This window comes from Rhineura floridana, chromosome 11 (genome assembly GCF_030035675.1).
Source record: "Rhineura floridana isolate rRhiFlo1 chromosome 11, rRhiFlo1.hap2, whole genome shotgun sequence".
Lineage (NCBI taxonomy): Eukaryota > Metazoa > Chordata > Lepidosauria > Squamata > Rhineuridae > Rhineura > Rhineura floridana.
The window spans coordinates 3473842-3486677 of NC_084490.1; the positions used below are offsets into that span (position 1 = coordinate 3473842).

The 12836-nt window shown below is 45.4% G+C and overlaps 1 protein-coding gene across 3 annotated transcripts in view; it reads left to right on the forward strand.

Annotated features, from left to right (window-relative positions):
- Nucleotides 1-5940: 5940 nt before the first annotated feature.
- Nucleotides 5941-12836, forward strand: part of EFNB3 (ephrin B3) — a 56744-nt gene continuing 49848 nt past the window's right edge. For all 3 annotated transcript variants that reach the window (XM_061590018.1, XM_061590019.1, XM_061590020.1), the window contains exon 1: nucleotides 5941-6064. In XM_061590018.1, coding sequence (XP_061446002.1) covers nucleotides 5946-6064 — 119 coding nt within the window. In that variant the 5' untranslated portion in view covers nucleotides 5941-5945. The remainder of the gene's footprint in view (nucleotides 6065-12836) is intronic.

Sequence of the window (12836 nt, forward strand, 5' to 3'; positions counted from 1 at the left end):
ACACATTTATTATGTAAAGCGGCTGAGCACCTGCTTTGCATGTGGAAGATCCCTGGCATAAGACTCCCTCATGAGACCCTGGGGAGCCACAGCCAGCCGGTGGAGACACTCCTGAGCTAGGCAGAGTGATGGTCTGCCTTGGCAGAAGACGGCTTCTGATGGCCCTATAACAAAATGAGGCTCAGGTCCTGCAAATAACGCCTTGCCTGAAAGGTGCTTGGGGTGTGTGGCTTGCAGGAGAGAGATGAGCCAATGCCACTCTGCACATGGCCAGAGTCTTCTCATTTGCCACAGATGGTAGGTCTCAGCTCTGTCATCCCAGACCAGTTCTGGGGCTGAGCTCTTTTCCTGTGTTTCGTTCTTAAATTCTTGGGCTGCGTTACCTTTGTTTGTTACCGGCCATGTCCTTTCCCTTTTTCACCTCTAGATGGTGCTCTTCTGCTTCTTGAACTTGATTCACCTTGATTTCCGGCGGGCTGTAGATCAGGGCACACCTCTCTCTCTCTCTCTCTCTCTCTCTCTCTCTCTCTCTCTGTGTTAGGTGGGGGGGGGCTTCTTAATCTCTGCCCTCTTCCACCCCCAAAGGCTAATACATACACCTTTGTAATGCTCTCACAACCCCTTGTAAATTTCCTGTCAATCGTTTCTAAACAATCTAACCCTGAGCAGCCACCAAATTCCCTTGAAATAATTAGAAAGAGGTTTTCAAAATATTATTTAAGTCTTAGTACACTGCACACGTTAAAAGCACATCGCTTCCCACCAAAGAATCCTGGGAACTGTAGTTTGTTAAGGGTGCTTGGAATTGTAGCTCTGTGAGGGGTATGCTACAGTTCCCAGGATTTAGGGGGACTGTATGGTGAGTACACAGCCTGGGGAACTCAGTATGAGTTACTGTTTTAAACTGCATCAACCCCATCCCACCTCATTCTTTCTTCTTCTCTTTCCCCCAAATATTCCAGTCTTTTTCAAAAGCCATGAGGTCTAGAAACTTTACTTAAAACAAAAGTGTGACTTGATAATATGCAGGCAATATATTGTGTCCTTTTGGAGGGTAAGAAAGGAGAGAGACCTAGGAGGGCTCACCTACCCATCCTATAGGCAATAGTAGTAATGGAGTTCTAGACCACATATTGTGGCTTGCAAATAACCAAGCTTAGCATTGATTTTTCCAAACTGTTAGTCTTCCGGAAATACTTTCCATGTGGATTGGCCTACTACAGAACCACCTGTGCATTGCATATAATTCTGGGGCATGTTGTAAGTTGCACAAACTTGGTTCCCGTGGCATGTCAGTGAGGTCTTTTGGGGTCTCACTGTTGCCCCTGAACTGAGAGCGTCCCTTAGGACAAACTCTGTTCATTGTAGTAGTGGTGAGCAAAGTCATCCTCTGTAACTGGATTTTTAATTGATAGACTGTTCATAAGAAACTCCAACCCCCTCTAAACAACAACACAGTCACAGTGCCTGAACTGCTCTGCAACTCACCCTTGAGCTGAAAAGCCAGGGCTTTGAAATTTGCAGAATGATGCATCCAGAGAATCTTTCATCTCAACTTCTTTTTTCCAAATTGTTTTTATTTATTTTCAGATAAACAAAATCACAGCCAACAGAGATAATCATATTAGAGTTATCCTGCAATAACCATAACCCCTCCCTGCCCCTTTTCTTTTAATTATCTTACTAGTCCTCATGGGTTTAAAACAAGTGTGTGAGCTCCTTGGCTGCTGCAACCTCACAAGTTAGACTGCGGGGACTGGAGGAGAGTTCCCAGAGGCTTTGGGATGGGGGGCTCTTCAGTACCTCTTCCCCCCTCCCACAACCAGCAAAAACTGATCAAATTATGAAAAATAAGCAAACAGAGGTAGATTTGCTTAAGGTGAATAGTTTCTGTTGGGTGCAGTATTGGGTGCCCCCCCCCCATGAATTGGCACAAGAAGATTAGGAGGGAAGGGAGGCAGGGACTTGTTAACAAGGAATGGTTGGCCCCTTGCACTCCTCTACCCACCTCCGTAACTGGGCCTTTAACCTTTTAGCACTGGCTGTAAAAAGACAACACAGCTACACTAGTCCTTCTCACTCAGCTGTGCAGGTGCCCTCGGGCAACACAAGTGTCCCTCTGACAATCCTAGAGGCTAGGGCTCCTCCAGATTTCATTGCTATTGTGCATCCATGATGATTTGTGCATGCATGATGGTATTGGGCCATTTATACAGGATCTCACTTTCAATGCTGTTGGTGCCTGCAAAAGGTTTGAGGCAGACACACTGCTTCATTTCCAATCAGTTCATGTCCTGTAACTTCCTGCTGAAATCCTGTAGTTTTTCATACTACAAATGTTTGGGGGAGGGGTCGTCCTGCATTTGTTGTGCAAGAGTGTCCCAGAATCACAGAACAACTAAGAAAGCCAGAATGATGTGTGGACGGGCCGGTATAAATCGGCCACTCATGCACTGTTATCACATCACTAGTGACCTATTGCAAAACACACCTGCAAAAAAACCCCCAGTCTGAAGGGCCCTCAGGTGTATATAAGGACCACTGACTTGTTTCAGTACCAAGGAATGGCATTTTGTTTTGTTTTTAAATGGAAAGCAGAGACCAAAGTTTTAAGAGCGGTCCTTTGTTTCTGTGAACTCACACTCTTTCTCCTTGCTTCACAATATTCTACCTTAAAAGTAAAAAAAAAAAGTGTAGAAGTATTCTGAGAATGACGCTATACTGGCTTGACTATCTTGGTTCAAAGCTGGTAGCAGAGTTACCACCTTGAAATTTGTTTATTTTTCTGAAAGTGTAGCTTTAATGGTGTTTGTAACATCTTGTGACCGGAAGTTCCCCTGATTGATTCAGTCCTGAAGAGAATGAAGTAGCTTTGTTTTGTATTTGTTAGATATGCAAAATAAGCACAAGGACAGATAAAAATGGTGCCTTCACAGCTTTGGGATTTTGACCTGCTTAGAAACAAAATATTTCTCACACAAGTCGTTCACTATGACCCAGCAGGCATTCTATTTCTTATCAGGTTTTGTGATGGACAGGCTGCAGTTTTTTCAGTATAGAAGAAATGTACTCTTTACGTGCTCAAAGGCGCATTAACCGTTGTAATTATTGGCCAAGGGCTCAGCCCCTATAACTGATGATGGGCTCCAAGGCTAGGCCTCTGCTCACACTTGAGGCGTCAGGCTCACTGTGTGAGTGCCAGCTGAGCAACTGAGTAGGCAGTTTGTTTTGTGGAGTGTTTTGAAACTTTACTGCAACGACTTCACTTCAGATTCGTATGAATCTTTCCAAAGAAAAACTCAGTGAAACTCAAACACTTGCAAAAAAAGAAAAAATCCTTTTTGAACTAACTTCAGTCAGTGTAAGAGAGTGTGAGATTGCTTCATCTGACAGAGGTCTGTGAATCTCAAAGGCCTGCATTTGCCTCTAGTCTACCAGTTTGCACAACTGACATCAACATTTATTTATTTATTTATTATTTGATTTATATCCCGCCCTTCCCCCCAGCAGGAGCCCAGGGCGGCAAACAAAAGCACTAAAAACACTTTAAAACATCACAAAAACAGACTTTAAAATACATTAAAACAAAACATCTTTAAAAACATTTTTAAAAAGCTTTCAAGACATCTTTTTTTAAAAGGTTAAAAACATATTGTTTTTTAAAAAAAGGTTTAAAAACATATTAAAAAACAATTTCAGCACAGAGGCAGACTGGGACAAGGTCTCAACTTAAAAGGTTTGTTGATGCATTATTTGCAACTATCTCTGTCCATTTATCTGTTATTTTATTCATTACAGTACTATTTTATTCTGTGGTAGCTTTAATATACAAATTGCTATGTTGACAATAACTCTTTTTGAAATAGACAGCGTGAGACAAATCCTGTCTTACTTGCAGGGTTGCTGTGATATTAATAGCTGCTGGATAGGCAGAAATTCAACAGGTGTGGCTTCAATGCAGAGATGGGAAGAGCTGTCCTTGCTGAATATTGGATATTTTCAATGAATGAAAGAAAGAAAAACTGTAGCCTCATGGCATGGCATGACTCTTTGTGGACCTAGGAAATAAATCTCATTTTTTCCCAAATTTAAAACTTTCACCATCCTTTTTGGGGAGCACAGATGATCTCTTGTACAGCTCCTGTTAATGCAAATGGGGCTTGTACAAGAAATTTTCTCTCTTGATTTTTGACCCCACAATGGGTCTGATCTCTCTGGCTGTGCTGCCCTTGAGCCAACGCCCACTCTCTTAAAACTGGGATAAATGTTGCCTATCTCCCCTGTCCCCATCCAATCCCCAACACTTCCCTCCCTCTTTCTCTATATATAATTATGCTGATTCCATCAAAAATCAGCCCTGCCATTAATCTACCTCCTTTCCATTCACCTGAGAGAGAAGGCGTGACCCCCCCCCCGCACAACACTCAACCTTTTTTTAAAAAAAAATCCATTAAAAAAAGCAAGCTGTTAAGAAAAAAAAAGCAAGCCCACCAAACAGCCCAAGTTCTTCCAATTTTTTATTGTTAGCATTCTGGACAGAATTCTAGTGATGGGGGGGTGGAAATTGAGGTGGTGTCAGGGGTGTAGTCGTCCGGGGCCTCAGGGGGTCTTAGACCCCATAATTTTGGGGAGACAGGGCCCCAGCAGGGTCCCTATGTCTCCAGCATTCTCCAAGCCAATCAGCATGAAAGAGGAGTGTTAGCCACTGAGAAGAGTCGTCTAACACGCTACTTTGTCCTTCCCTGCCGATTAGAGCCAATCAGAGTGAACGGAGGTGAGTCAGCCACTGAGAAGACTCTTCTCAGTAGCTAACACTCTCGCCTTTCCTGCTGATTGGCTCCTAGGGACGTCTGGTGTTGTGGGGGAAGGCATTAGCAAGGAGCTAATTCTCCGCCCAGCAGCAAGAAAAGGGGAGGGGGCGTGGCTGTCGTGAGGGGACCCTGCACTTCTGAATTTGCCACCTTTCTCTTTCTGTGGCATCCAGTTGTCAGCTTTCCCCCGCCCCCCCTCTCTCTCTTTCCCCCCTGTTTCACTGGAGGGGGGTGCGTCCTTCCCCCCCCCCCGGGTGCTGCTTCGCTCCCGGCTCCGGATCTTCTTTCATCTCCAGACTCCGCTCCCTGCGTGCCTCCGGAGCAGCGCGTCGCTCCAGAATTTCGCGCCCACCAATTCTTCTCTCCCTCAAAAGAGAAGCCCCCTCCCCTCCCCTCCCTCTTCATTCCCATTATTTCGGCGTCGGCGTCGGAGTTCTTCGTTGCTCGGCTTTTGCGCGCGGGGGGGCCGAGGAGGAGCCGAGCAGACGAGCAGACCGGGAGGAGAAATCGGCAGCGAGCGACCGAGCGACCGCGGAGGGGGGGCGGCTGGGGTTGCCAATGACGCCTCCCTCGGCCCCCCTTCCACCTCTCTCGCCGCCGCACGGACTTTCGCCCTCCGGAGCCCCCGAAGGGTCTCAGCGCCGAGGGGACCCCCGCACGCAGGGAGAGGCCAAGCGGATGGCACTGCCGCCCCTCTCGCCGCCGCCTCCTTTTTGGGGGGCGCCTGCGGGCTGTGTTTCCCTGTCTTTCTTCCACGCGAAGCCCCCCAAAAGATGCGGCTCTTCCTCCCCAAACTGGCGCTCCATCTCCTCCGGATCCGGGTAGGCGCCGCAAACTTTCCGGATTTGCCGAATAGCTGGGGCGAAACCGAGGATTTATAAAACTTTCCCCACCAAAGGAATCGCGTGCAGAATTGTGTGTGGAGGGGTTGGGGGGGTTGCCCTGTGTTTTGCCACTTTCTTTTTTTCTGCGCCCCCTCCCTTCCAATTAATTCCTTTGCCTCTTGGAATTTGTGTGATTGTCAAAGAAAGAAAACAAAGACCGAAAGAAGACGAGGGAGGAAAAGACTGGCGGGGGTTTGGTGCCCCCCTCCTTCTTTAAAAAAAAAAAGAGAGTTGTTCCTCTTTTGCAGTAATGGCCCTGGGGATCTCCTGGATTGGGTTTTACACAGGTCTGCTGTTCTCCTTGCTGGAACTCTGGTTTATTGAAGGACTCAGCTTAGAGCCCATATACTGGAACACCTCGAACAAAAAGTAAGTCTTTTTTGGGGGGGGGTTGTTCCCTGCACACACAGCCCAGGATGGTTGGGATCCCATGGGTGTGCAGTGTGCAAATTCTCCTACCTGTTTGTCCTGGAATAAGTTTGGCACGAGAGGGGGAAGAGCTATGCGTGTATTTTTGCTTTTTAAAAAATCCTATTTGGATTCTTGAGTTGCAAATCTTTGAAGCAACGGCAGGAGGAAGGAAAATAATGTCACTTGTTTGAAATGCCAGCCTTTTGGTGATGGGAGAAGTGGCAGTCAGTTTCAAAGGGAACAGACCAGGAGAGCCGCATAGTCAGAAGGAAGTTCTAGTTTCACAGCAGCTGCTCAATTTTTAAATACATTCCCTTTTTGCAAACTTTCGAATTGTCTATTTCCTCCTTATATTTTGGGAAGGGGGTATGTTAGAGGGAAACTGGATGAGAATTTAATTCTTGGGTTTGCATAAAGAACTTTTAAAAATTATCCAGAAAGAAATAAGTTTTCATCCTAGTGCCTTTGTTTTCTAAAGTGCTATTTTCTCCTCAACACTCCCTCCCCCCCAACTCCAGCTAGTTAGAGGTTATATTGGACTCCATAGGGGGAAAAGGTATTGCAATTTAAAGACTTTTTTCTGTGTGCATAAAATGTTACTAAGATACTATCAAAGAGTTTGTTGTCAAGTGTGTACATGCGTGTGTGTGTGTAGCTTAACACCCTGATACTAAACACATTTGCCTGGAAGTTTACTTCACTGGAACTCCCAATTAAATATGGAATGTGAGCAATCCCAGAGGGGATTTGCGCTGTGTGTGTATGTATGTGTTTTAGAGATCGCTTAAAAATCATGGTCAGTGAATCTGCAAATGAAGTGGAATTATGAGTTTGTACGTGTTGCTGTTACAGTCTTTTTCAGAACAGCTGCCACAAGATACCTTCTGCACATTTATATTTGATCTCAATGCATGTTGAAAAGGCACTGGGAGGTGTGGAGGTGTGTGCAGGCTGGCGCTTTAAACGTCCACTTTGTGATTTGGGTGGGTCTGCTGTGCAGATTGTGTTCTGTAATTATCCTTGGCTTGTGTGTCTTTTTGTGTACTCCATCCACTCCCCTTTCTCTTTTTGTATGCTTAGATTAAATGTTTAAAATGCATAAATCCTTTTGGGCTCACAGTCCAGTGTGAAGTTCTGCTGTGCACACCACAAGGAAATGAATGGGAGACGCTCTTGAGAACTTCTTCACTGTCTTTTTCTTAAAATCTATGCATGCATACACACACATTCTTCCAGATCAGAGCTTTAATAGGTCAAACTAAGAACTTTTTTGTTGGTACTCTTTTTGTCTTTAACTGGAGTTTCCACGTCTGCCAGGGGTGGTCCAAGGTGTTCTAGAGATGGGATGAACACACACCTCTCTCTCTTTCTCTTTCTCTTTCTCTCTCTCTCTCTCTCTCTCTCTTTCTCTTTCTCTCTCTCGCACACACACACCTCCCTCCGTGAGTCCAGAACTGACTCCCATCTGTTAACAATTGTGGCTAAACCCCCACTAACTTCTGAAACCCAAGTCCTCCCTTACCCCTTTTTTTTTAAGTGGGAAGGAGGAGGGTTGGGTTGGAATAATTTATATAGGAGCTGGGATTCAGGATTACATCAGGTTTTAAAAAACAGTAGTGTTGGGAAGGGAAGGGGGGGGAGAGGAGGGCAAGGCGGTTGTTTGTCAGAAAATCTCTCTCACATTTTTTTAAAATCCTGTGATTCATAAGTGCTACAATTTGCGCTCTGTCGCCATGCGAGGCAACGCTTCCTAGCAACAGAAATATATATTAGAGCTTAATAGGCCTATTTGCCTAAATCATGGTGTGAGCGTGCATACGTGTGTGTGTGTGTGTGTGTTTTCTCCTACCTTTTTCTCTTCTCCTTCCCTCACCTTAACAATCTCCTGCAAAGGGGGGGGGGGATAATATTTTTCAAACATCACATCTCCCTCTCCTTGACAAACGCATGCACCTGATCTTTGAACTCTGTTTCTCCTTAGAGCTGGAAACAATGGGGGGGGCAGGGCAGGGGAAGTTTTCTCCATTTATTTCAAAATTGCAAAGTGAACAGAACAGGCCTGATCAATTGAGGGTGGAGTAGTTCACCTGCAATCTCTCTGACTTTGTGGGGGATGGCGACAATCCCCAGGGAAATTCTCCAGCGCAAGCCCCATTGAAATGAATGGAGAATGCCCATGACCAGCACAAGCCCCATTGACATGAATGGGGCAGGGGCACGTCGGAAAAACACAGTCAATCTCCAGCACAAGCCCCATTCACATCGACAGGGCTTTTGGCCGCACAACTTTCCAGATATTACCATGTAGAAATGTAGCTTCCCTGTCATTTTTCAGTTCCTGTCTGGTTGTGTCCCAGCAGAAGTCTCTTCCTTGTGTTGGAGTCTCTCCTCAGCAACTGTTGGGGATTTCTGAGAGTGCTGGGCTGTGTTTTTTTGCCTGTGAATTTAGAGGGAGCTCTGACAGGGAAAGGCTACGTCAAGGGAAAGAGGGGTACAGGAAGATTCAGCTGTTTAGACTTGTGTAAAATTTAGGGGAGCAGCATGCTCACTCCTCCTCCTCCCCGCTTGAAAAATTGAGGAGTTGTGTGGCACACCCTTAGAGGCTCTGGGCTGTTGAACGGCCCTTGATTGTTTAAAATCAAGCAAGCGAAGGCTGCTTCTCAGAAAAGTTGTTGTTTCCAGAGAACACACTCAGAGCTATTGCTTTTTAAATTGTCCTGTCCAGCTCAGTAAAGATTGGTTGGCTTGAGCATATATCTTTCCTATCCATGGTGCTGTAGATTTCTACTCTTCTCTTCCCATTCTTGGAACTCATTTTAGGGCTCCTTGGAAGAGGATGGGGTAGAGATAGACAACTTGATAGAGTTGTGTGCTCCATCTTTTTGTGACATCTGGTGGGGTGGGCTTACAGCTGTCACTTCTGGTGCAAATCGGAATATTTGTATGGGCACATATCAGTTTAGTTCCCCTCCCAAACAACCAGAAAGGCCGCACTAGATTAATCAACTTAGAAAGCTTTCTTAAGTTGATTAATCTGTATCCTTGGCTGTCTAATGGCACACGTTTATTTTTGAGATAACGGTCCCAGCAAATTACTGCTTCAAAGGGCATGCAGATACATTCAAGGCAGACTTTTCTTCCAGCGATAGCTTTTGACTTTTAAACAGTAAAGTTCTCACACTTTCTTTGTTATCTTGGTGTGTTGAGGTTTCTATAATGTGCAAATGTATTGAAATGTGATGAGCTGACGTGTCAAAAAGGTGAAGCATCTTTTGGAAAGTAGAGGTGGCACTTCTTTCATCCTGGGGTCTGGCTCACCCAAGATGGGGAAACAGTCTTGATGGTAATGTGGCAAAACAAAAATTCACATTATATATAAAAGGAAGTGTGAGTTTGATGCAATATTCCCCCCCCCGCTTAAGTAATGGCTTACTAATCTATTGTTCATCATCTTGCTTTCCAGCCAAAAAAAAAAAAGTGCTTTGCATTTTTGCCTCTGCAATCAGAAGATAGATATTTTAGCCTGAGAGACAGGATGACATGTCCACAGCAAGAGCAGGGACCTGAACGGGAGCACTCCCATATCCCAACCCAGCCCTCTTTGAAATTCTGCCACACCCTAGATGTGGCTGGGATGGATCTCAGCGCCGAGATCTCTTTCAGGTGTTAATGCGTCTTTGAAAGTGTGAAACCCATAGGTAGAATCTCATATACAATAATTTTGCACATAGGAACATAGGAAGCAGTCTAATGCAGAGCCAGACCACTGGTCCATATATCTCAGTATTGCCTACAAGGACTGGCAGCAGCTCTCCAGGATATCAGGCAGAGGTCTTTCTCAGCCCTACCTAGAGTTGCCATTGGGGATTGAACCTGGGACCTTCCGCATGTTCTGTCGCTTGGCTGCAGTTCTTCCCCACAAATGATGAAACTGAGATTATCACACTTTGGAGACATCATGAGAAGACGTGATTCACTAGAAAAGACAATAATGCTGGGGAAAACAGCAGGGAGTAGAAAAAGAGGCAGGCCAGACAAGAGATGAATTGATTCCATAAAGGAAGCCACAGACCTGAACTTACAAAATCTGAACAGGGTGGTTCACGACAGATGCTCTTGGAGGTCACTGATTCAGAGGGTCGCCATAAGTCATAATCGACTTGAAGGCACATAACAAAGTCTATAACTATCCTTGATGTACATCCTCTGTGCATATCCAGCAAAATCAAGGTGTATGCTGATCACACATGACCACCGACTTACATTGCGTGTGTGTTCCTATGTCAGCGGGTGGGGAATCTGTGGACTCCCATCATCTCTGTCCATTTGCCGTCCAAAAACATCTGGAGGGCTGCAGATTCCCCTTCCCTGTCCTGTCCTACACCGAAGGTGCTTTTAGCCCCCACTCTGAAAGAAGTTCCACACTTCTTTCCCTCTTATCAAAGAGTTTATCTTTCAGGTTTGGGTTCATCTATTCCAGAATAGCCACCATCCCCCAGTTCTGCACTGAAACATTTGCATGGATGAAAATCCACACTTCACCCGGAAACACGAACGATACGAGCATTGTAAAAGAAAAACCTTAATAGCTGTTCCAACATTGAATATTTAAGCTGGCGAAAGTATGTGAAGGAGTCAGTAGTCCGCGGCCTGTGGTTTTAATCTGCTGATATTTTGAATTTGGGCAAGTGGTTTTATATATTTGTTGAAAAGGTTTGTTTTGTTTTTATTTTTATTTAACTGAGCTACCTTGAGAGAGGGCTTTGCCCTGAAAGGCAGCACACAAATGATTAATAATAATAATAATAATAATAATAGCAAAGCACCAGTTTCCACTACCAAAGTAGTGTGATGACTACATGGATTCAGCAGATTTCGAACAAAGTTGTGCTGGTGTTGAGGTGATGGCTTTATTACTTTGCCATGAGCATAACTAGCGTCTCCCCCCCCCCCATGTTTGACTCACCATCCAATGGGTGCAGTTAAGTAATTCTATATTCTATTTTAATGGGCTTTCTGGGAGAAGAGTGTGTGTTACTTCACTCCTTGGGGACCTTCCTGCTCATTCGGCGAGTGGGCCCCAGCCTTGCTTCTGCCCCCCAAAGTCCTGCCCTGTCGGCGCCAGCGCTGCCGCCACAGGACTGCCTGGGCATCCGGAGAACTGGAAATTTATTTAGTTTTTAGAAGCAAGGCTCTATTGTTTGCAACGATAGCCTTATAAGAATGGGCCATAGCTCAGGGGTAGAAGAGGTACTTTAAATACAGAAGACCCAGAATTAAATCTCTGGCATCATTTGCTGTCTGATCAGAGAAGTCAAAGATGCTTCTCAGCCCAAGACTCTTGAGTGCTGTTCCATGGCTTGATTACCTTGGGTTGAGTTGCAAGCTGTGTTGACAGCAGGGTGATTGACACGGATGTCTCACCCCATGTATTTCTAGGGGTGAGGAAAGTTGCTTAATTTTTTTTCTGGCACACCCGCTATAAAGTTTTACTGTGGGCCTCTGGTGAATTTGGACAGTGGAGGCTGGTGGCTTCGATGTCAGTGGGGCAGTGATTCTGCTCCGGGGTTTAGGCTGAACTTTCAAGGAGCTGTCCAAAGTTTGGACTAAAATCTGGAGCGGATTCCACTGCTCCACTGATACGGAGCCGCCGCTGAATTTGGATTGTGAGCGTTCCCGGCGTGCCGTAATGTTCTTGCCCCCTTGCTCCTTGGGTGTCATGTGAAGCTTTCTTCAGTTAAGTCAACTTTAGCCTGCACCCCATGCATTCTGAGAGTCATTCTGCCGGCTCATCCTGTTTGGAATGGATATTCCTTCCCTGTGGAAATATTGGTAGTTTGTGTGTCCTTTTGTTCCACAGCTGGAACACGGAGCAGCTGCTTTACGCTGAGGCAGACTAAGGGTCCATCAAGCTCAGCACTGCCTGCACTGACTGGTGATGGCACTCCAGGAGTTCAGGCGAGAGTCTTTCCCCAGCCTTGGCCGGAGATGCCATTGGGGACTGAATGTGGGGCCTTCTGCATGCAAACCACTGAGCTATGGCCCTTCCATAAACCTTATGCACATAAGAAGGTCATGCTGGATCAAGTCCATTTATTTGTTTAGTTATTGTAAACCGCCCAGAGAGCTTCAACTATGGGGCGGTATATAAATACAATAAATAAATAAATTAGTCCATCATCCTGTTCTCACAGTGGCCAACCAGGTGCTTCGTATGGGAAGCCCGCAAGCAGGACCTGAGCTCAAGATCAACTCTCCCCTCTTGCAGTTTCCAGAAGTTACTGCCTCTGACAGTGGTGGTAGAAGGTGGCTGTCAGGGTTGGTAGCCGGTAATAGCCTTTTGATCCTCCGTGAATTTGTCTAACCCTTTTTTAAAGCCCTCCAAGTTGGTGGCTGTCGCTGCCTCCTGTGGGAGTGAGTTCCATAGTTTAACTGTGCACTTTGTGAAGAAGTTCTTTCTTTTGTCTGCCCTGAATCTTCCAACATTCAGCTTTATTGGATGCCTCTGAGTTCTAATGTTATCAGTAAGGGAGAAAAAAAATTATCTGTCCACTTTCTCCACACCACACATAATTTTATACACTTCTGTCTTAGTTTGAACCATGGCATCAGAACATAGAAAACTGCCTTATACCTTCAGAGCATTGGTCCATTTAGATTCATAGATTCATAGAATAGTAGAGTTGAAAGGGACCTAGAAGGCCATCAAGTCCAACCCCCTGCGCAATGC